This window comes from Muscardinus avellanarius (assembly GCF_963383645.1).
Source record: "Muscardinus avellanarius genome assembly, chromosome: 1".
In the NCBI taxonomy this organism is placed as follows: domain Eukaryota; kingdom Metazoa; phylum Chordata; class Mammalia; order Rodentia; family Gliridae; genus Muscardinus; species Muscardinus avellanarius.
In genome coordinates, this window is record NC_137786.1 from 233,376,153 (window position 1) to 233,401,369 (window position 25,217).

General features: G+C 44.8%; 1 protein-coding gene across 1 annotated transcript; it reads right to left on the bottom strand.

Moving 5' to 3' along the window:
• Positions 1–9,265: 9,265 nt before the first annotated feature.
• LOC308273676 (RNA-binding protein 4B) lies at positions 9,266–24,632 on the bottom strand (the record flags this gene model as incomplete). The annotated part of the gene is made up of 2 exons (XM_080710931.1): positions 9,266–9,933; positions 24,221–24,632. 2 exons carry the CDS (start codon positions 24,630–24,632, stop codon positions 9,266–9,268), a joined length of 1,080 nt encoding a protein of 359 aa, XP_080567057.1.
• Between the last annotated feature and the right edge of the window lie 585 nt (positions 24,633–25,217).

A 25,217-nucleotide genomic window follows, 5' to 3' on the forward strand; every position in this document is an offset into this window, starting at 1 on the left:
GCTGAGAGCCTTCGAACCGTGCGATCCTCTTGTCTCAGCCTCCCAAGCGTGGGGATTCCAAGCGTGCGCCATCGCGCCCGGCTTAGTTTTTCTAATTTTAAAAGTTAGGGCATAGTCATTTTGGTCTTCCTTCTCGGTTCCTTTTCCCCTCTCTGCTATCTCCCCCCTCCCCAGCTTTTTGTGACACTGGTGATTGAACCCCAGAGCGATCTACCTCTGAGCTACATCTACAACTCTACTTCATTTTTTAGTTTAAAATAGTTTCACTAAATTATTGTGTGCTGTCCTCAAACCTGCAATCCTCCTGTCTCAGCCTTTTCTAAGCACTGTGACTACAGGTGTGTGCTACCATACCTGGCCCTCTCTGACTCTTGATATGGAAGGCTTCAGAGCTCAGATTATTGTCATAATCCATGCCCCTCTCCACCTACTCTTGGTGACCAAGTGGGTTCAAATGCCACCTGTTGGGCTGGTATGATTAAAAAATAGGGCTGGAGGTGTAGCTCTGAGGTAGAATGCCCCCGGGTTCCATCCCCAGTACCGGAAAAAAGAGGCAATGTAGCCGGGCGTGGTGGCGCACGCTTCTAATCCCGCACTTGGGAGGCGGAGACAGGAGGATCGCGCAGGTTCGAAGCCAGGTGTGCTGGCTTAAGAGACCCTGATTCCAAAAAAAAGTATAAAATAGGTCTGGGAGTGTAGCCTGGAGATAGAAGGGCTTCCAGAAACCCCAGTACCACCAAAAAAAGGGGGGATTTATTTAAGACAGCTTTTTTCTTTTTTTGAAACAGGTTTTACTAAGTTGCAGAGGGCCCCACTAAGTTGCTGAGGCTGGGTATGAACCTCAGATCCTCCTGTCTCAGCCTCCCAAGTACTGGATTAGTAGCATGAGCCACCACACTCGGCTAAAACTGAACTTCTCACCTTCTTCCTACCATATAACCTTATTGGATTCCCTTCTTCTTAGATGATGGCCAATTCTATCCCTCGAATGCTCTGGCAAAAACCTTGGAGTTCAAACCCACATCCAACCTGTGAGATAATCTTGGCTCTACTTGTCCACCTTCATTTCTGGCAGCTCAGTTAAGAGCCACCATCACCCCGATCTCTACAACTGAGGTCCCTCCCTAGCCAAGTGTGGTGGCGCGCGCTTGGGAGGCGGAGACAGGAGGATCGCGCTGGTTTGGAACCAGCCTCGCTGGCTTAAGAGACCCTGTTTCCAAATAAAAAATATAAAATAGGTCTGGGAGTGTAGCCAGAGGTAGAAGGGCTTCCAGGAACCCCAGTACCACCAAAAAAAAAAAAAAAAAATAGGGCTGGGGGTGTCGCTTGGAGGTAGAATGCCCCTGGGTTCCATCCCCAGTACCAAGAAGAAAAAAAGTACACCAAGCTGAATCTGGTGGCACACTCCTGTGATCCCAGTACTGGGAGGCTCAGACAGGAGGATTCTAGGTTCAAGGATAGTCTCAGCTAGTAGTGAGACTCATCAACCTAGCAAGACCCCGTTTCAAAAATAATAAGCCGGGCGTGGTGGCGCATGCTTATAATCCCACTGCTTGGGAGGCTGAGACATGAGCCTCGCACAGGTTCGAAGCCAGCCTCAGCTATTTAGGCTCTCAGCAATTTAGTGAGACCCGACCCCCCTGTCTCCAAATAAAATATAAAATAGGCCTGGGAGTATAGCCTGGAGGTAGAAATCCCCTGGGATTTCTACCAAATCCCTAGTACCACCAAAAATAAAAAATAAGCCAGGCGTGGTAGCACACACTCTGAGACTGGAGGATCCAGATTTGCGAACAGCCTCAGGTACTTAGGTTCTTTGCAACTCATTGAGAACCTGTTTCAAAAGCAAGCTTGTAATTCCAGCGCTTGGGAGGCTGAGACAGGAGGAATGCACAGGTTCGAAGCCAGCCTCAGCTACTTAGGTTTTCAGCAACTTAGTGAGACCGTTTCCAAATAGAATATAAAATAGGTCTGGGAGTATAGCCCAGAGGTAGAAAAGCCCTGGGTTCTACCCCCAGTAACACACACACACACACCCCACAAAATAAAGAATAACCAGCCGGCGTGTGGTGGTGCATGCTTGTAATCCCAGCATTTGGGAGGTTGAGACAGGAGGATTGCGGTTGAACAGCTTCAGCTACTTAGGCCCTTCACAACTTAGTGAGACCTTGTTTCAAAAAATAAGAAAAAGTTGGGCGTGGTGGCGCACGCTTGTAATCCCTGCGCTTGGGAGGCTGAGACAGGAGGATCACACAGGTTCAAAGCCAGCCTCAGCTACTATAGTGTGAGGCTCTCAGCAACTTAGTGAGACCCTGTTTCCAAATAAAAAATATAAAATAGGTCTGGGATTGTAGCCCAAAGGTAGAAGGCCCCTGGGTTCCATCCCCAGTACCACCCAAAAAAGAAAGAAAAAATAGGGCAGGGGCCGTAAGCTCGGAGGTCAAATGCCTCTGGGTTCCATCCCTAGACCTGCCATAAATAAATAAATAAATAAATAAATAAATAAATAAATAAATAAATAAATATTAAGGCAGGGGGTATAGCTCAGAGGTTGAATGCCCCTGGGTTCCATCCCTAGACATGCTAATAATAATAATAATAATAATAATAATAATAATAATAATAAAAAATAGGATTGGGTGTGTAATTCAGAGGTAGAATGCCCCTGGCTTTCATTCCCAGTACTGCAAAAAATAAAAGATTTAAAAAAATAGGGATGGGGGTGTAGCTCAGTTAGAATGCCCGTGTTTTCAATCCCCAGCACCATTAAAAAAGAAAAAATTACACACACCAGATGTCGTAACTCAGCTCAAAACCCTCTGGTGGCTTCTAACCTGGTTTAGAATAAACAAAATTTCTCTCTGCTTTAGCTGTACTAACTACATTGGCTTTTTATTGATCTTTTGAATATGTTAGGGTCAGGCCCCTCCTCCCTTGGCATTTGCATTAGGCAGCCCCGTAGATATCCCTCGCAAAGGCCTGTTTAAGAGACTTGGGGTTTCAAGGGGAAAAGAAAGATGGCCATAGTTTTCAGGACAATGAAAATGAGGCATTGTCAGGGTTTTGCTTTTCTCTTTTTTGGAGGGGGCAGTATTAGGGATTGAGCACAGGGCCATTCTATCTCCAAATTACCCCCAGCCCTATTTTTTCTTTATTTTGAAATGGCGTCTAAGTTGCAGACGGCCTCAGTAAGTAGCTGAGACTGGATGTGAACCTGCAATCCTGTCTCAGCCTCCCAAGTACCTGGATTACGAGCATGCGCCACCAGCTGCTTTTCTCATATTCCCCATTCAGATGATAACCAATTTCCTTGCCTTTATGTACCTTTCACCTGGATTTTCTTTTTCTTTTCTTGCAGTATTGGGGATCAGACCCAGGGATGCACTGCCATTGAGTTACAACCCCAGCCTTTTTAATTTTATTTTGAGATGGGGTCTTAAATGCCTAGGCTGGCCTAAAATTTACCATCCTCCTGCCTCAGCTTCCCGAATACTTGGGATTAGAGGTATGTGCCTCCATGTTTGGGTTGTGTGACCTAGATTCTGAAGATTCCCTTATGTTATGTATCCCCAGCCCCGCCCCAAACTTTCCTCTGTACTAAAGTAACTGTATGTCTCAGCCTAAGGGCCACTGGAGTTTGATACTTGAATCTGGCCAGTAGAGATGAGGCAGAGCTCATTAGGACTGTGCCTCTCCTGGGCCCTAGGGGAGCTGTTGGCACTAGTTCCCAGGGCATTCTCACACTCCTATCCCCCCAGTGGTATTTAAATCAGGGTGGGGCTAGCTTGCAAGCCATGCCTATGGAAAAAAGAATGAGAAAGGAGAGTGGCAGGTTTGAGGCTGGCCTTAACATTTCAGGGAGACCCTGTTTCAAAATAAAAATTGGCTGCGGGTGTAGTTTGGAGGTAGAATGTCCCAGTTTAATCCACAGTACCCAATAATCAGGGTAAGGTTTATTTTCCCTTATGCATCACAGAATGGGGCTGCTATGGCTGGACCTTGCTTGGGTGGCTGCCAAGAACCCTGCCCCAAACAGCTGACTGCTCAGGAAGTAATTCAAGGAGGTGAAAGGCCTGAGGTATTATTCCTCCCTCTTCCAAACAGGACTCGGGACATCCCCTTGGGCCTCATTCTGTGCAAACATTCACTCTGTAGGATACTAATTAGTTGTATTTCAAGAAAGAAATATTCTCAAAGTTTCAATCTTTTTTTTTTTTTTTTTTGGTACTGGATTATACTTCAGGGACATTATGCTTCCAAGCTATACCCCCATCCCTCTTTTATTTTTTTTTATTTAGAAACAGGGTCTTGCTACATTGCAGAGAGCCTAATAGCTGAAGCTACCCTTAACTTGTAATTCTGTCTCAGCCTCACAAGTACTGGGATTACAAGCACATCCACTACCACATCCAGCTAAAATTTTCAGTCTCGAAACACAAAGAATTACAAAAATTGCCCATCTCTCTAAACTTGGGTATTTTTTTGTTTTGTTTGTGGGTCTGGGGATGGAATCCAGGCACATTTGACCTCCGAGCTACACCCCCTGACCTATTTTTGATTATTTTGAAACAGGGTCTTACCAAGCTGCAGAGAGCCTAAGTAGCTGAGGCTGTGAACCTGTGATCCTCCCAAATATTGGGATTATAACCTTGCTTGCCACCATGCCAGGCTCAGCAATTACCATTTTATACCATTTGTTACATCAATTTAACAGGTTTTACTATGTTGCTGAGCCTGGCCTTAAACCTGATTGTCCTCGGCCTCCCAAGTATTGGGTTTTGCTTTTTTGCAGTATTGGGGATGGAACCCGGGGCCATTCTACCTCTAAGCTTATACCCCTATCCCTATTTATTTTTAAATTTCCTTTGGTGGTACTTGGGGTGGAACCCAGGGGCTTTTTACCTCCGGGATATACTCCCAGACTATTTTATATTTTATTTGGAAACAGGGTCTAAGTAGCTGAGACTGGCGAACCTGTGCAATCCTCCTGTCTCAGCCTCCCAAGTGCAGGGATTACAGGCATGCGCCACTATGCCCAGCTTTTAAAAATTATTCTGAAGCAGGTCTTGCTGAGTTGCAAAGGGCCTCACTAAATAGCTAAGGCTGTCTGCAAATTGCAATCCTCCTGCCTCAGCCTCCCAAATGCTGGGATTACAAGTTTCTGCTACCATGCCTGGCTTCAGCCTCCCAAGTATTGGGATTACAGGCATGCACCACCAGGCCTAGCTCTTAAATGTCTATTCTTTTCATTCTTTTATTTTTTGGTGTTAGAGATTGAACCCAGGCCTTCCCTTTTTAGATTTTTTTTTCTTTGCAGTGCTGGGGATGGAACCCAGGGGCATTCAAAGCTATACCCCTTGTCCTGTTTTTTAGTCTTTTTCTTTTTTTTTTGAAACAGGGTCTCACTTGAGTTGTGAAGGGCCTGGCTAAGTAGCTGAGGCTCTCTGCGAACTGCAATCCTCCGGTTTCCGCCTCCCAAATGTTGGGATTACAAACATGTGCCACCATACCCGGCCTCTTATTTTTTGAAACAGGGTCTCACTGAGTTGCAAAGGGCCTTGCTAAATAGCTGAGACTGTCTGTGAACCGCCACCATGCCTGGCCCTTTTTATAAATGTTTGAAACAGAGTCTCGCTACTTTACTGACAGTATCATTAAATTACTGAGGCTGGCTTCAAACCTGATGTCTTGTCTCAGTCTCTAAAGTACTGGCATTGCAAGCATGCGCACCATGCCCAGCTATGTCTTTTTTTTAAATTTGGAAATGGGGTCTCACTATGTTGCTGAGGCTGGCTTTGAACCTGTAATCCTCCTGTCTTAGCTTCCCATGCACTAGAATTACAAGTGTGTACCACCATGCCCAACTCACTACCACCTATTTCTGAAGCCATATTTAATACTCACTTCACTGATTCCTTTCTTCTACATCTCAATTAGTCATCCAAGCCAGGCATGGTGGTGCATGCTTGTAAACCCAGTACTTGGGAGGCCGAGACAGGAGGATCCGGGTTTGCAGTCAGCCTCAGCTACTTAGTGAGACCCTGTTCCAAAAAGAAATAGGGCTGGGGGTATCAATCCCCCATACCACCAAAATAAGTGAATAAATCCATAAATTAGCCATCCGTTTATGTGAATTCAGTAGCTAGCTTGAGTACAATTAGGAAAGAAAATACTGGTGACAAAAAATAGACAAGATATTTTTAACTGTTAGAAATGTTTATTTGTCAAAAAAAATTTAGAAAATGGGAGTGGAGTTAAAACAAGGCCAAATTTCAGCTAATGCTGTACCACGATCACAGTCAGACAACAAAACAAAACAAAAACAAAACAACAAAACCCCCAATGGTCCTAGCAATTTCAGAAGATTAGCTTCAATGTTAGAGTCCAAAGCTAACAGAAGAGCAAAAGGCTGCTTGCCACTACATGGTCATTTTAAGGGAAAGGAAATGCTGCAGGGAGGCAGGGAGAAGGGTTCAACGCCTAGGGGAAGCAAGGTGTGAGGGGCTCACTGTACAGGAGAAAGGGGGTGCCAGCATAATCCTTACCTAGGGCTGCTCACAGGCTGAGAATATAAGAACAGAGTGAAAGGCTACAAAGACTAGTATCAGGAGGAAAGAAAAGTCAACTTAGAAGAATTAAATTAAGAAAGAAAACATAGTTGGTCACAAACTCCTTTGTTTACTGAAACATGAAGCAATGGAAACATCCCGGCAAAGGGGACCGCGCGGAGCAAGTTCTCATATATGACCGCAGCCCGAGGGTTCAGTCCGCAATTATCCTACCTGAAAGAGAGCACAACACAAGAGGCTTACACAATGCCTGGGGAGCAGCTTGGCTCGGGCCCTGGTCCCGTCCTGTATTCCAGGGGAGAAAAAAACAAAAACAAAAAAACAAAAAAACAAAACCAAGTCAGACTGCATCAAACTTACATCCCACAAAATTACCTAGGAGTCTAATAATAGCTCTATATAGGACAAGATGCAATCTAGGTGGAAGACTGCTGTGTTCGTGAGAAATTCAACTTCACTTCCTTATCCATCTTTTAAGCAAAACAACCTCTGTGATAGGCTACCGTTGCTCCATTGAAGGACATACATACATTATCAAGAACTACAATTTTAATTTTGGGGTCCAGAAAAATCAAAAGATGTTGAGATCTCAAATATGGCCAAATGCTCTATTTTTTTTTTTTTTTTTTTTTACAAGAGGGGATCTCACTATATGGATACTCTTTTGAGTCTCTGGGACTACATGTATACGCCACCATGCCCGGCCCAACTACACTATTGTAAGTGCACTGTTTCATTTTAATCTTTCTTAGTAAATTTTCAGAACAGACAGTCATAAAGGGTAGGGTCTCAAGGAATGGTCAGTGTATCTACATGCCACACTCACAGATTTAGAACCCTAGTTCCAGTAGTTTCCCTAACCAAACCTCCTTGCTAAAGCAAAAGAAATCACTGCTAAAATTCTCTAAATCTTCCATTGATGATGGGAACTCCAGACACCAATGGCTGGGGGAAAAAAAAAGTTAACTCACACCAAGTTCCTCTACTTATTACAGACAAAGGGCCAAATCTTGGTCTTGATCTGTGCCAATCGACTTCAAAAGTTGTGACGTTCTTGAATCAGTTCTGCTAGGGTGAGACCCGAATTTGGATCCCCAACAGTTCTGGAGTATTTCATCCTGGCAGCCTCATTAACATCAGGCTCCTGGGACTGCAACCAACTCAGGGTTATTCAGTCCATTTGAGGTTCACACCTGGAAGGTAAGTTTCTTTAAAAGTCATCACTAAAAAGAGGTTAGTTGAACAACCACTGCTGGCAGTTAAAATTCACTTTTTAAATGCCCTGGCAATACCCTTTAAAGGTCACAATATACTAATTTAAATGTAACTTTAAAACATAACTTGAGAGAAACATGTTATCTGAAAGACTGATACCAACTTACTCCAGATGTTATCATCTCACCTCATGGTAGATCCAGCTGTAAAAATTAATGGCAAACTCCACAGGCTCTAAGCTTATCTACTTCACACATGGCTGCACAATGGTCTCGGAAAACCGCAAGTCTTACTGACATGGTCATTTAGGATATAACTTATCACACGTTCATGCCATAGTTGCTTCTCACTTCACTAAAAAGAGCAAATTCCTGTATATGTGTTTTCTACACATTCCAAAGATGAGATACACAGGAACCCTGAGATCAGTTGGTAACTCAATTTAACCTTGTTACTGGGGCTCCAATTCAACTGATGCCCAACTTCAAAGCACAAAGAAAACCATGGAAAAGAGAGCTCTTGTGATGCATTTCGACTCTACTGGACACTCTAGTTACTAGCAATCATTCTTGCCATTTTAACACTTTTGGTATACACTTCCTGAAGTGGGAAACATTATTTTCAGGTACCACCTGAGGGATTTTACATATGTCAGAAAATTGCCAGTTTTAACTCCTTAAGTCTTCCTTTCAAACATAAAATTGCTAAAAAACCAGGGCTTAAGTGCCCATACAACAAAACATGCTGTAAATCTGAATAAGGAAGAACTGCATGGAATAAAGCAGCAAACATTCAGCATTCAAACAACTGTCTCAGAACTAAACACGACATTTATGACTATCTGGTTTGCAGATATGGTACTTGAAGAGATGCCTTTGATAAAGGCTAATGATCCAATAAATACTTTTATTAGCAAACTGGAAACCAAAGCTCTGGGTAAAATTCTCTTTATGATACCATCGTTAACTCCTGAACCTGTAATCTTCAGGTTAACACCAGTGTCTTTGGTATAGAACAAGTCTGGGTTTTAGACTCATAGACTTGAGCTTGAATGCAGCTCTACGTCTCATACCAAATGACTGGAGGCAAACTGCTGAACCTCTTGAGCCTTAGTCTCATTCCCTGTGTAATACAATCCATACAAAGGGCGGGTGAAAAATGTTCTTTTAAATGCTTTTCTGTAACTTACATATGCTTACAAACCGATTAAAGAATAGTACCTCTAACAAATTGTTCCTTTTCAGAAGAAACAAGTTGGGGTTACAACTCAACAGGCCAAGTGAATTTGCAGTCTAAGGCAGAGAAATACTGAAAACTAACACAGGACTTTATACTTTTTGGATATTGTCCCAATAGCAAACAGGTGGCTGTATCCTCTATGAAACAAGGGTCATGTCTGCAAGGAAAGTAAATCTTATCATTTCTGCAAGGGAACTAAATGGGATCTCAACCAATGTGCAGCCCACTCTCACCTCCAGTTTTTAAAAGGCTGAGTACCGCGCTCGGTCCACATACTGCTCCCGCTCATATCGGGCCATGTCATACAGAGAATTCCGTGTAGCTGCTGAAGCCTGAGACAGCTCGCTCTCTGGCCCATAACCGTAGCCCTCTCCAACTGTGGGGAGCACGGCTGCAGCACGACGCAGCGGGCTCCTATCCCTTCCATAATAGGAGGAAGAAGTGGCAGCAGCAGCAGCCATAGCAGCTGAGGTGGCAGCAGCACCAGAGTTCGGCAATAAGTGTCTGTCGTAGGGATCAACAGAAGTAGAGTTGAGGTGACTGGTCACAGCTGAGCTCTGGACTTGAGGCAGATGAGACATGCCCTGCTCTGCATAGTTGTATGCAGAAGCAGCAGCTGCCGCTGCCACTGCTTCATAGGAGCGGACTCGGTAGCGCTTATAGTAGTCGAGTGCTCCGTAGGCATCGCTGTAATACATGGATTCCCCGTAGCCCATGGTGTAGGGTGTGCGCACTGCTCCATACTGTTCGTTATACTGCTCAGTAAAGTCTGCCACACGCCCAGTGCGGTCTACTGGGCACTCTTTGGACCAGTGCCCCTCTTTCCCACACCGATAGCAGCCACTCTGGTCCCCCATCCCAGGAGCAGTCCGAAGCCGGCTGGTAGACAACTGCACATGCATTCTTTTGCCTTGAGGAAATAGATTAAGAAGATTTATTATAACTCATATAACTCAATGACATTCATTTTTTTTGGGGGGGGGTACTGGGGATGGAACCCAGAGGTATTCTACCTCTGAGCTAAAACCCCAGCCCTATTTTTGAAACAGGGTCTCACTAAGTTGCAAAGAGCCTAAGTAGCTGAGGCTATCCACAAACTGTGATCCTCCTGTCTCAGCCTCCCAAATGCTGGGATTACAAGCATGTGCCACCACACCTGGTTTACTCATTGACTTTTTTTTTTAATGTGTGTGTGGGTCTGAGCATGGAACCTAGGGGCATTTGACCTCCGAGCTACACCTCCTGCCCCATTTTGTATTCTCTCTCTTTTTTTATTTCTTGTGGTACTGGGGGGGTGGAACTCAGGGCTTTCTACCTCCAGGCTACACCCCCAGCCCTATTTCATAATTTATTTGGAAACAGAGTCTCACTAAGTTGCTGAGTCTAAGTAGCCGAGGCTGGCTTTGAACCTGTGTGATCTTCATGTCTCAGCCTCTTAAGTGCTGGGATTACAAGGGTGTGCCACCACGCCTGACTCAACTCAACTCATTGACATTGTTAATCCTCCCCCAAATGAAAGTAAACATAGATGCACACACGCTGACAATCTACTGTCCATTTTGTTTCCTCTAGCAGTTTGTGCAAGTATCCCCAGAAGACTGTCTATGTTGGATAACCAAATCATACTGGCTCATCATCTCCTTCATCAGGGGATGAAGAGTTGTAACCCTTAAGAGTTGTAAAATCTTCTAGATTTTAAGCCTCCTCCTGCCATCCCCCCCCAAAAAAAAGGTGAATCCATGACTATTGCAGAAAACCATTTGACCAAGACCTTGAAACAGTACTGGCTTCTTAGGGAAAATGTGCTCCCATGCAATGAAATGATCATCCTGCTACATAGCTACGATTCTTTATAGGAGACTCTACACTTGTTACAATAAACGCAGCATTGGCCTACAGGCTTCTGGGCATCCATTAAAGTCAAACCCATCCGTCTAAGAAATGACCAGCTCTGAGAAGAAATACTCTTTGTCCAGAACCTTATAAATGAGAGCATCCATACTTTTTCTGGTACTGGGGATTGAACTCAGGAACATTCTATCTCTGGGCTGCAACCTTAGCCCTATTTTATTTCTTATTTTAAAACAGGGTCTCATTAATTTGTGGAGAAGATCTCTAATTTGCTGAAGCTGTCCCTCTAACCTGGAATCCTCCTATCTCAGCCTCCCAAGTATTGGAACCACAGGCATGCCCCACCATGCCCAGCTCCCCAAGCCCCTTTAAAAAACTTTTATGCTGGCCAGGTGTGGTGGCGCATGCTTGTAATCCCAGCATTCGGGAGGCTGAGACTGCAGGATCGTGGTTTGCGGACAGCCTCAGCTACTTAGTGAGGCCCTCCACAATTTAGTGAGACTCTTTCAAAAAATAAAAAAAAGCCGGGCGTGGTGGCGCACACTTGTAATCCCCGCACTTGTGAGGCAGAGACAGGAGGATCGTGCAGGTTCGAAGCCAGCCTTGCTGGCTTGAGACCCTGTCTCCAAATTTAAAAAAGTATAAAAATAGGTCTGGGAGTGTAGCCCGGAGGTAGAAGGGTTTCCAGGAACCCCAGTACCACCAAAATAAATAAGGCAAGGGGTGTATCGTGGAGGTCAAATGTCCTGGGTTCTATTCCCAGACCTGCAAAAAAAAATTTTTTTTTAAATTCTAAAACAGGGTCTTGCTAAGTTGCTGGGGCTTGCCTTAAAACTGCAATCCTTGTGTCTCAGACTCCTAAGTACTGGGATTACAGGTGTGCATCACCACACCTGGCTATCCCAGTCTTCAAAAGTATTTTAGGAAATGTAGTCTTAGCAGTAATACAGTTCCAAACTACCTAACTGTGGAGAACAGGGGCTTCTCATCACTCTTTTTATTTATTTTTTTGCGGGTCTTAGGATGGAACCCAGAGGCATTTGACCTCCGAGCTACGCACCCTGCCCTATTTTTTTTTGGAAATTTTTTTGGTGGTATTGGGGCTGGAACCCAGGGGCCTTCTACCTCCTGGCTACACTCTCAGACCTATTTTATATTTTATTTGGAAACAGGGTCTCTCTCTTAAGCCAGCTGAGGCTGGCTTCGAACCTGTGCAATCCTCCTGTCTCAGCCTTCCAAGGCGGGGGGGGGGGGGATTGTAAGCGTGCACCACCACGCCCAGCTACCCTGCCCTATTTTTAATTCTTTACTTTAAAACAGGGTCTCACTGAGTTGTGAAGGGCCTAAGTAGCTGAGGCTGCCCGCGAACCGTGATCCTCCTGTCTCTGCCTCCGACTCAGCCTCCCAAATGCGTGTGCCACCACACCCTACTTTCATCACTAAGAGCTGCTCAGAACGAAAACCTCCATGGACATCAGCATATTGCACTCTCTGTAACAGACCTTCTGGGTGCAACTATGTGACAGGAAGCCTCCTGCTTGGAATCGGATCCACTCAGGATGGCAGCCTGAGTGGTTTCACACACTGACACTCAGAGAAGAGCAGGTTAGTGCAGGTCTTAGTCCAACTCAGTTCTGCCCAATGTCTAAGACTCCTATTATTCCACTTTCCAGTACTTGTTGCCTCCAATTTAGAAGTCACTCTTTACTCTGGGCATGGTGGCACATGTCTGTAGTCCTAGTGCCTGGGAGGCTGAGACAGGATGATTGCAGGTTTGAGGCCAGCCTTGGCAACTTAGTGAGGCTGTCAACTTATTGACACCTTGTTTCAATATAAAAAATAGGGCTGGGGGTACAGCTTGAAGGTATAATGTTCCTGGATTCAATCTCTAGTAGCACAATCTCTAGTACAAAATATAAAACAAGTCAGTCTAAGCAGAAACAAAGGTGGCAGGCTTGTGACCTCCAGTTGCTACCAGACAGGCAGCTTGTCATGCCCTGATCCAGTCAACAGACATGAAACAGCAATAATTCTCTGCAAACAGCATTCAGCCAGTCACTCCACTGTGCTGAGATTTAAATATTACCATCTAATTTTTGCAAGTTATTAAGGGCCACAATGCTGCCTATACTTACAAGAGAAACAACGATTTCTGTTCCCATTTATATAAAATGGAGAGCTCTCCATAACTTAGAATAGAGGATTATAAGTATCTTGGGTTTTCAGACATGTATGGTGATGTTAAGCTATGGTAGACACAAAATGCTCCAGTTTAGAAGTCAGACTTAAAAAGCACCCAATCTAGAGGGCTAGAAGCAACATTTGTAGGAAAAATCCAATTAAACTTGTGCTTTTAGCTAGGCGTGATGGCACATGCTTGTAATCCCAGTACTTAGGAGGCCTGAGATGGGAAGGTCACAGGTTCAAACCTAGCCTCGGCTCTCGGTAACCTAGTGAGACCTTGTTTCCAAGTAGGAAATAAATTTGGAAGCTGGGTGTAGTGGCTTGTAATCCGAGTACTCGGGAGGTTGTTACAGGAGCATTGCAGGTTCAAGAACAGCCTCAGCTACTTAGTGAGATCCTGTTTCAAAATAAATAAATTTGGGCATGGTGTGCACACTTGTAATCCCAGCATTTGAGAGGCTGAGGAGGATCGTAGTTTGAGGACTGCCTCAGCTATTTAGTGAGGCCCTATTTCAAAATAAAGAATAAAAAAAAAATTAGGGCTGGGTGTGTTGCTTGGAGGAAGAATGCCCCTGGGTTCCATCCCCAGTACTTAAAAAAGAAAAGAAAAAAAAAGAAAAGAAGAAAAAAGGCTGAGGGTATAGCTCGGAGGTAGAATGCCCTCGGTTTAATCCTAAATCCCATAAAAAAAAAAAATTGAACTGGGAGTGTAGCTTGGAGGTAGAATCAATCAGCAGTGCCCCCCCCCAAAAAAACAATTTGTGCTTTTATAGATTCTTTTTTTTTGGGGGGGGTGGTACTGGGGTTCCTGGAAGCCCTTCTACCTCTGGGCTACACTCCCAGACCTATTTTTACATTTTTATTTGGAAACAGGGTCTCCTAAGCCAGCACAGGTGGCTGGCTTCGAACCTGCGCGATCCTCCTGTCTCTGCCTCCCAAGCACAGGGATTACAAGTGTGCGCCACCACGCCCGGCTGCTTTTATAGATTCTGAGTCTTATTGTTTTGTACTGGCGACTGAATGCAGGGAGTGGGGGGTTTAATCACCTAGCGATGCCCCTAGCCCTTTTTATTTTTTTGTTTTGAGACAGTGTCTCACCAAGGTGAACTTGTGATCCTTTTGTCTGGGCCTCTCATAGTACTGGGATTACAGATGTGGCCAAGGTGCCTGGCTCTGAGTCTATTGTTTAGCAAACAAAATCTAGTGATTTCGCCTTGATGTTTCTGATATTAAGCCCAATCTTCATTCATATTTGTCTTAAAAGGGAGGCACTGTTAGGTTTATAAACATCTGCGGCCAAATCTATCTCTATGTAGTTGCAAAGAGAATGTAATTTTTTTTTTTTTTTTTTTTGTTAGTAGTACGGGGGTAGGGGGAGTTGAAGCCCGGGGCCTTATTTTTTTTAAAATACCATGCCCTATTTTTTTTTCTTTTCCTGGTGGTACTGGGGATGGAACCCTTTTACCTCTGGGCTACACTCCCACACCTATTTTATATTTTTATTTGGAAACAGGGTCTCTTAAAGCCAGCGAGGCTTGCTTCGAACCTACGCGATCCTCCTGTCTCTGCCTCCCAAGTGTGGGGATTACAAGCGTGTGCCACCACGCCCAGCCAGTTACATACCCTATTTTATATTATTTTTGAAACTGGATCTAAGTTGTGGAGGCCTCTCTAAATAGCTTACTATGAACCTGTGATCCTCCTGTCTTAGCCTTCCAAGTACTGGAATTACACACTTGTGCCACTGCACCCAGCTACTTTTATTTTTTAAGTACTACAGATTGAACTCAGGGGCAATCTAGCTCCAAGCTTTACCTACAGACCTTTTTTAAAAAAATTAAAATAGGTCTCACTAAGTTGCAGAAGGCTTCACTAAACAGCTAAGATTGGCTGTGAACCTGGGATCCTGTCTCAGCCTCCCAAGTACTGGGATTACTCTCAGCTCTAAGTTGTTTTTTTTTTTAAAATCTCAGAACTAAAATCATCTGCAATAGAAATGATATTCTTTTAAATGATCTTTCCAAAGGTTATAACCAGGCTCCTAATTTATTTCATTTAATTAATTTTTTTGGTGGTACTGGGGCTCCTAGAAGCCCTTCTACCTCCGGGCTACACTCCCAGACCTATTTTATACTGTTTTTAATTTTTGGAAACAGGGTCTCTTAAACCAGCGTGGCTGGCTTTGAACCTGCGTGATCCTCCTTTTTCTGCCTCCCAAGCACGGGGATTACAAGCATGTGCCACCACGCCCAGCAGGCTCCTAATTTAAATACTCCAAAGTTCTTTTTTCCCCCCTCAATACTGGGGATGGAACCCAGGGACATTCTACCTCTAAGTGTCACCCCCAGCCCTATTTTTGATTCTTTTTTAAAATTTATTTTTATTTATTTATTTTGGTGGTACTGGGGGTGGAACTCAGAGGCTTTCTACCTCTGGGCTATACTCCCAGAACTATTTTATATTTTATTTGCAAACAGGGTCTCACTAAGTTGCTGAGCACCTCACTAAGTAGCTGAGGCTGGCTTCCAACCTGTGCGATCCTCCTGTCTCAGCCTCCCAAGTGTGGGGATTACAAGCATCCACCACCACACCTGGCTTATTCTTTAATTTGAAACAAGGTCTCAAGCCGGGTGTGGTGGGGCATGCTTGTAATCCCCCGCACTTGGGAGGCGGAGACAGGAGGATCGCGCAGGTTGGAAGCTAGCCGCGCTGGCGTAAGAGACCCTGTTTCAAAAATATAAAAGGTCTGGGAGTGTAGCCCGGAGGTAGAGGGGCTTCCAGGAAGAAAAAAAAAAAAAAAAAAAGAAAGAAACAAGGTCTCACTGAGTTTCAAAGGGCCTCACTAAGTAGCTGAGGCTGTCCCAAATGTTAATTCTCCTGTCTTAACCTCCCAAGTGCTGGGATTACAAGCATGCGCCACCATGCCTGGCTAAAGTTCTTATAATAACTAAAAAGTACTGGAGCAGGGCGTGGTGGCCACACTTGTAATCCCAGTACTTAGGAGGCTGTGACAGGAGAATCGCTGGTTTACGGCCAGTCTCAGCTACTTAATAAAGCACTCCAAGCTGGGCGTGGTGGCACAAGCTTGTAATCTCTGCATTCAGAAAGATGAGACTGGAGGGTCCCAGTTTGCCAACAGCCTCAGCTACTTAGCAAGGCCCTTTGCAACTCAGTGAGACCATGTTTCAATTTTTTTTTCCGGGTCTGGGGATGGAACCCAGGGGATTCAACCTCTGAGCTACACCCCCTGCCCTATTTTTTCTTCTTCTTTTTTTTTTTTTTTGGTGGTACTGGGGGTGGAACCCAGAGGCTTTCTACCTCTGGGCTATACTCCCAGACCTTTTTGTATATTTTATTTGGAAACAGAGTCTCACTAAGTTGCTGAAAGCCTCACTAAGTAGCTGAGGCTGGCTTCGAACCCCTGCGATCCTCCTGTTTCAGCCTCCCAAGCGCGGGGATTACAAGCGTGTGCCAAACCGGGTCTCACTGAATTGTAGAGGGCCTTACTTAAGTAGCGGAGGCTATCCAGGAACCGCAATCCTCCAGTCTCAGCCTCCCGAATGCTGGGATTACAAGCGAATGCTGGGATTACAAGCGTGAGACAGCTGTTTCAAAAGTTAAAAAAAAAAAAAAAAAAAAAAAAAAAACCTAAAAAGTAGAGTTGGACGTCACTTGGAGGTAGAATGCCCCTGGGTTCCATCCCCAGTACCCCCCCCCCCGAAAAAAAAAGGGTACCACACAACTTAGAGAGACCCTGTTTCAAAATAAAGAAAAAATAAAATAGGGCTGAGGATGTAGTTCAGAAGTAGAATGCCCCTGGATTCAATCCTCAGTACTACAAAAAACAAACAAAATGCTGCAGCTGAGCTGGGTGTGGTGGTGCATGCTTGTAATCCCAGTATTTGGGAGGCCAAGCCTAGAGGATCCCTGTTTTGTGGCCAGCCTCAGAAACTTAGCGAGGCTGACTGCAAATTAGTTGCACCCTTTCTCAAAATTAAAAAAAAAATTAAGTAAGCGGGGTGTGGTGACGCACGTCTATAATCCCAGTACTTGGGAGGCTAAAACAGGAGGATCATGGTTCTCAGACAGCCTCAGCTACTTAGTGAAGCCCTCCAGAACTTAGTAAGAACTTGTTTCAAAATAAAGAATAAAAAATAGGGCTGGGGGTGTAGCTCAAAGGTAGAATGTCCCTGGGTTCCATTCCCAGTACCGCGAATAAATAAATAAGCCATACACACGAAAATGCTAAGGCTGGAAAAATGGGACCCTAATTTCTGAGCTCCTATCATGTCCCAAATTCCAAGGATGGTTGGAAACAGAGCTGATATACGATAGTATTCTAACCCTGAAAAAGAGACATCTAAAATCTACTCTTCCCAATCTGGCTGCCTGATTAGTTTCTTGGCAATAGCTTTAGTGTTTTCTCATGCAACTATGTTCACAGCTATTTATGGAGAGAAAGAGATCATGAAAGGCCTAGGTAATCTCGGAGTCTATGCTGCGAGAGGCACTTTTTGTTATACTAGGGATGGAATCCTGGGCCTTCTACCTTGGGGCTACACTCCCAGACCCAATGTTTTATATTTAATTTGGAAACAGGGTCTCACTAAGTTGCTGAGAGCCTAAGTAGCTGAGGCTGTCTGTAAACCGAGATCCTCCTGTCTCAGCCTCCTGAATACTGGGATTACAATTGCACCACCACCAAAGAGGCACCTTTCAGCGACTACCTTCATTAGAAGATGAAAAGGCTTTATTTAGTGTGTGTGGGGTTACTGGGAATGGAGCCAAGGAGCTTTCTACCTCGGAGCTCTAGTCCCAGACCAATTTTACTTATCTAGAAACAAGGTCTTGCTATGTTACAGAGAGTCTCACTAAATTGCTGAGGCTGACTTCGAACCTGTGATCCTCCTGTATCAGCCTCCCAACTATTGGGATTATTGAGCATCCACCACACACCCAGCTGATTCAAAGATTTAAACTGAAAAATGTAGCCAGACCCAGTGGCACATGCCTGTAGTCTTAGTACCTGGGAGGCGGAGATAGGAGGATGCAGGTTTAGAGCCACCCTCAGTAACTCAGGCCCTCTGCAATTTAGTGAGACCTTGTTTCAAAATAAAATAATAAGCCAGGTGTGGTGGCCTCACTTGTAATCCCAGCATTTGGGAGGCTGAGACAGGAAGATCAAGGTTTGCAGACAGCCTAAGCTACTTAGTGAAGTTCTTTTCTTTTTCTTTTTTTGCAGGTCTGGGGATGGAACCCAGGGGCATTTGACCTCTGAGGACCCCAGAGGCATTTGACCTCTGAGCTACACCCCCTGCCCTATTTTTTATTCTTTATTTTGAAACCAGGTCTCACTGATTTGCAAAGGGCCTCACTAAGTAGCTGAGGCTGTCTGTGAACCGCGATCCTCCGGTCTCAGCCTCCCAAATGCTGGGATTACAAGTGTGCGCCACCGCACCCGGCACACAGTGAGGTTCTTTGCAACTCAGTGAGACCCTGTTTCAAAATAAAGAATAAAAAATAGGGCTGGAGGTATAACTCAGAGGTAGATTGTCCCTGGGTTCCATCCCTATTGAAAAAAAAAAAAAAAAAAGAATGAGACAGGTGTGGTGGTGCATACTTATAATAGCAATACTGGGAGACAGGAGGATCACAAGTTTATAGTCAGCCACAGCTACTAAGTGAAGCCCTCCACAACTCAGGGAGACCCTGTTTCAAAATAAAAGTAAAACAGGGCTGGGGGCATAGCCCAGAGGTAGAGTGCCCTTGGGTTCCATCTCTAGTACTACTAAATAAATAAATAGAATAAGACAGGGCTGGGGGCATAGCTCAAAGGTAGAATGACCCTGGGGTTCCATTCCCAGTACTACACCCCAAAATACTTTTATTTTGAAAATGCACTAGTATCAAATATAATATAAAAAAGCAAATGTAAATGTAAAACACAAATAAGGAAAGTTAGCTGGGCATGGTGACACATGATTGTAATCCCAGCATTTGGGAGGCTGACAGGAGGATCCAGGTTCGCAGCCAGCCTCAGCTACCTTAGTAATGCCCTTTGCAACTCAGTGAGAGCCTCTTTCAAAATAAATTTAAAAATAGGGTTAGGGGTGTAGCTTGGAGGTCAAATGCCCCTGGGTTCCATCCTCAGTACCACAAAAACAACAACAACAACAACAAAAAAAACAAAACAAAAAAAAGCTTAACACATCATTTTTTGGGGGTGAGTCTGGGGATGGAACCCACGGGCATTTGACCTCCAAGCTACACCCCCTGCCCTGTTTTTTATTCTTTATTTTGAAATAGGGTCTCACTAAGTTACAGAGTGCTTAAGTAGCTGAGGCTGTCCGCGAACCCCCGATCCTCCGGTCTCAGCCTCCCAAGTGCTGGGATCACAAGTGCACGCCACTACGCCCGGCTTAACTATCACATTTTAAATAAAATTTTAAGCAGAACAGAAACACTTTTGGTTGCAAATGGCACTCACCTTTCATCATATAGTTTTTTTTTTTGGGGGGGGGTAGTACTGGGGGTGGAACCCAGAGGCTTTTCTACCTCTGGACTATACTCCCAGACCTATTTTATACTTTATTTGGAAACAGTGTCTAAGTTGCTGAGAGCCTCACTAAGTAGCTGAGGCTGGCTTCAAACCTGTACAATCCTCCTGTCTCAGCCTCCCAAGCGCTGGGATTACAAGCATGCGCCACCACGCCCGGCTCATCATACAGTGTTTTACTATCAAAACATTTTCACAACTTATTACTTCACTGTTGTCTATCATCCCGTGAGAAATACACTACAAGAATTACTAACTCCTAAATTTAAAAACTGGGCAATTAGGCTGGGTATGGTGGCGCACGCTTGTAATCCCAGCATTTGGGAGGCTGAGACAGGAGGATCGGGGTTTGCGGACAGCCTCAGCTACTTAGTGAGGCTCCTTGCAACTCAGTGAGACCCTGTTTCAAAATAAAAAGAATAAAAAATAGGACTGGGGGTGTCACTTGGAGGTAGAATGCCCCTGGGTTCCATCCTCAGTACTGCAAAAACAAAAACAAAAAAACCTGGGCAATTAAAACACTTCTTCACTTACTAGTTAACAGCAGTCATGCCCCTGGTTTTGGGGATGGAACCCAGGGGCATTCTACCCCGAACTATATCCCTAGCCCCCCCCCTTTTTTTGCGGGTCTGGAGATGGAACCCAGGGATATTCGACCTCCGAGCTATACCCCCTGCCCTGTTTTTTATTCTTTATTTTGAAACAGGGTCTCACTAGGTTGTGGAGGGCCTTACTAAGTAGCTGAAGCTGGCTGTGAACCTGGATCCTCCTGTCTCAGCCTCCCAAATGCTAGGATTACAAGCATGTGCCACCATGCCCAGCTACCTGCAACTTTTGCCTTATGCTCCAAAGAGTAGCTAAAAGTCAGGGCATCACTGGCTTAAACCAAAGATACTTGATGGGGCTCCTCCACTAATCTCCTTTATTTTCACACTTTCTTACTTTTTGTGGTGAACTTTTCATTTTCTTCCACTATGTCTTCTAGGTTTAACAGAGGACTTTGTGTGTGTGTGTGTGTGTGTGTGTGTGTGTGTGTGTGTGTGTGTGTGGTGGTGCTAGGGGTTGAACCCAGAAGCATTCTACCTCTGAGCTACATCTCAGTCCTATTTTTTATTCTTTATTTTAAAACAGGGTCTAAGTTTCAGAGGGCCTAAGTAGCTCAGGCAGGGAACCCAGATCCTCCTGTCTCAGCCTCTCAAGTACTGGAATTCCATCGTGCGCCACCACATCTGACAGCAGAGTATTTTTGTGTGTGTTTGTGGGATTCACACACAAGCATGTGCCAGCTACCCATGGGTTCCAGGACTGAACCCAGGAACATTCTGCTTCTGAGCTACATCCAAGCCCTATTTATTTATTTATTTTTGCAGTACTGGGGATGAAACCCAGGGGCATTCTACCTCCGAGTTTCACCCCCAGCCCTATTTTTTATTCTTTTTTTTTTGGAAACAGGGTCTGAGTTGCAAAGGGCCTCACTAAGTAGCTGAGGCTGGCCGCAAACCACGATCCTCCTGTCTCATCCTCTAGAATGCTGGGATTACAAATGTGCACTACTATGCCCAACTTCTATTTTTTTTTTTTGGTGGTAGTGGGAATGGAACCCAGGGGCCTTCTGTCTCCGGGCTACACTCCCAGACCTATTTTATATTTTTTATTTGGAAACAAGGTCTCTTAAGCCAGCTGAGGCTGGCTTCAAACCTGCGCGATGCGATCCTTCTGTCTCAGCGTTCCAAGCACAGGGATTAAAAGCATGCACCACCACGCCCGGCTCCCAACTTCTTTTTTTTTTTTAATTTTGAAACAAGGTCTCACTAAATTGTAGAGGGCCAGCCGGGCGTGGTGGCACACGCTTGTAATCCCCACGCTTGGGAGGCTGAGACAGGAGGATCGCATAGGTTCAAAGCCAGCCCCAGCTACTTAGTGAGGCTCTCAGCAACTTAGTGAGACCCTGTTTCCAAAATAAAATATAAATGGGTCTGGGAGTATAGCCCGGAGGTAGGAAGCCTCTGGGTTCTACCCCCAGTACCACCAAATAAATAAATAAATAAATAAATAAATAAATAAATAAATAAATAGTAGAGGGCCATACATACTAAATTGCTGAGGCTGTCCTCAAACAACTGTAATCCTCCACTCTTAGCCTCCTAAGAACTGGAATTACAGACATGTGCCACCATGCCAGTCCCCCCCCCCCAACAACCGCAGTACTGGGGATGGAACCCAGGGACATTCTACCTGTGAGCTACACCCCAGCCCTATTTTTTTTTTTTTTTTTGGTGGTACTGGGGTTCCTGGAAAACCTTCTACCTCTGGGCTACACTCCCAGACACCTATTTTTTATATTTTTATTTGGAAACAGGGTCTCTTAAGCCAGCGCGGCTGGCTTGAAACCTGCGTGGTCCTCCTTTCTCCGCCTCCCAAGCGCGAGATTACAAGCATGCCCACCGCGCCCGGCTCATGCAAGCTTTTTAAGTACTTCTTAACAACTCTTTTAGTAGTACTCAGGGCAAGAAGAATGTTGACTTAAGAATCAGAAAAGTGGCTGCAAATGTGTAGTCCAACATAGCACGGTTAGCAAAAACCCTGGAGAAGAGTGCTACCCAAAGAACTTTCTGTAATGGAACTATTCTATACATGTGCTAACCCAGCAGCCATTACCCACAAAAGACTGAGTACTTGAAATGTGTCCAATACAAGTGAAAAAGTAAATTTTAGGTTTTACTTAACTTCAATTAATGTAAATTTACTAGTCACATAAGGCTAGTGGCTAACACCTTAGCAGAGTTTTCAAGACAATCTGTAATAGTCATACCAAAAACACATGTACTCTTTTTAGAGGGGAAAGGGTACTGGGGGTTGAGTCCAGGGACATTCTACCTCTCAGCTACACCCGCAGCCCTATTTATTTCATTTATTTTGTTGTACTGGGGATTGAACCCAGGAGCATTCTACCTCTTAGCTATACCCCCAACCCTATTTTATTTTGAAACAGGGTCTAAGTGCTAAAGGCTTGCTAAATTGCTACAATTAGCCTCAAACCTGTGATCTTTTTGTCTCAGCCTCCCAAGTACTGGGATTACAGGTGTGCAACGCTGCCTTGACCACATGTTCCTTATTTTTTTTCGGTTGTACCTTATTCTCCCCTCCAACCCCCGTACTGGGGATGGAACCCAGGAGCATTGTCCCTCCGAGCTACACCCAGCCTTATTTTTTTATTCTTTATTTATTCATTTTCTTTTTTGCGGTACTAGGGACAGAATCCAGGGGCATTCTACCTCCGAGGTACACTCCCAGCCCTACTTTTTATTCTTTATTTTGAGACAGGATCTGAGTTGCAAAGGTCCTCACTAAGGAGCTGAGGCTGTCCACAAACCTCAATCCTCCTGTCTCAGCCTCCCAAATGCTGGGATTACAAGCATGTGTTACCACGCCCAGCTTTTTATTCTTTATTTTGAAACAGGGTTTAAGTTGTAGAGGGCCTACAGGGTTTAAGTTGTGGAGAGCCTAAGTAGCTGAGGCTAGCCACAAATTTATGATCATTCTGTCTCAGCCTCTCAAGTACTGAGATAAGAAGTGTGAGCCACCATGCCCGGCTCTTATATATGTGCCTTTATCTGTGTAAGCAATCTGATATATTCTTTGATGTACTTAATGAAATCTCCTTATAAGCAAGGCTACCATTCTCATTCAACCTTGAATGTTTATGGAGATTTTCTTTTTACTTCCCTTAGTAAGGAGAGCAGACCTTTATTATCTGTATAAACAATATATGTTCTTTGATGTGCTTAATGAGATCTCCTTAGAAGCAAGGCTACCACTCTCATTCAACCTTGAATGTTTATAGAGATTTTCTTTTGCTTCCTTCTGATAGAGCAGAAGAGTTCATGGCATTTTTTGGCTTTGCCTGCATCGTCCAGACTTAAATTTGAGCTACCAAAAGATTATATCCTAACTCACCACCCAGATTTATAATATAGGGCAGCCTCTATATACCTTTTCCCCTCTTTCCTTTTACTATCACCCAAGGCAATAGAGTACAATTCTTAAGCATTTAAAGCCTCAAATGAAAGAAGACTTCTTAGTCCTAATAAAAGCAGATTAGCCATAAACCTTTACCCTATCTCTTCCCTTTGCCAAGGCAGATTAGAATGAAAACCACCAGATAAAGTAACCCAGTTTGTGATCCTACACAGTTGTTGAACATCTCAGCAAATCTGAAAAGAAGTGTCTGTTTCCCCAAGAGTAAATTATGCTTAAGAGCCAGGTGTGGTGGTACATGCTTGTAGTCCCAGTCCTTGGGAAGCTGAGACTGGATCACAGGTTGGAGGACAGCCTCAGCAAGTAGGGAGACTCTCATCCACTTAGTGAGACCCTGTTTCCAAATAAAAGTAAAATAGGGTTGGGGGTGTGGCCTGGAGGTAGAATGCCCCTGGGTTCCATTCCCAGGACCCCCCCAAAATTATGCTTAGGAGCAATAAACATGATCTATTATTTGTAGCTTAGAGAATGGAAGAGACCACCCTCCCAGCCCATGGTCTTGTGTTCTCGTCCCTGTCTTGAGCTAGACCCCACTCAGCTCTGCCACCCAGAACCCAGAGCAGTTCACCTTGAAACTCTGTGTTGTCAAGGCCTCTGATGGCCTCCACTGCATCCTCTGCCCGCTCCATGTGTACAAAGGCATAATCTTTCACGATGTCACATTCGATGACCGGACCATACTCTTCAAACTTGGCCCGAAGCTCTTGGTTGGTACAAGTGGGACTGATGTTGCCCACGTGTAACTTGGTTGAAGCTTTGCTCTTATTCTTGCTGGCTTCTACGTTGATGTTCACCCCATGCAGCTTGTAGTGGTGCAGGTTGCGTATGGCATCCTCGGCCGCCGTCTTGTCCTCTATGTGCACAAAGCCGTAGTTCTTAATGATGTCACATTCCAGCACCTTCCCGTACTGCTCAAAGAGTGAGCGGATCTCCTGCTCTGTGGCCTCCCGGGGCAGGTTTCCAATGAACAGCTTCACCATCCTGACAAGAGCCTGGGAGAGAAAAAAAACAAGATTTCAAGAAAGTCAGAGGTGGAGTGGGAGATTTCAGTGCACTGCAGCATTTCAGTTTAAGCCTCCAAAGTTCTCGGAAGATCCTCACAGAGAAGTTCATTATTCTTCGATAGCAGAAGAATGGTTTGTTAATGAATAAATAGTTCAAGCTGTGTGACATGTAACCGGGTGTCGGGGGTCAACAAGCACAACACCGTCCAACACCTTGGTGAGATGAGGAGTGTTTAAGTAGCCTGGCTAGCTACTACTTGTCTTTAAAAGAGGAGAAAGAAAATCCTAAGCAGAGGAGGCTTCTGAGTGTCCCTGGTAACAAGGTTTTGGAGGGAACTCCTGTGTACCTCTCCACCCGGCCGTATCACATTCCAGCTTATGCTAAGAAAAAAAAAAAAGGCCTCCTTGGCCCCAAACCGAGACCTTCCCCCCAGCCGCCCCACCTCCGTCTTTCTCACCCCAACAAAGAGTCGGGCCGACCCCTGCCCCGCCCCCTCCGGAGACCCGGCCCCGCCTCCTCTCGTTGTCTTCCCGGGACCTTCTGCGGCAAGATGAGGAACC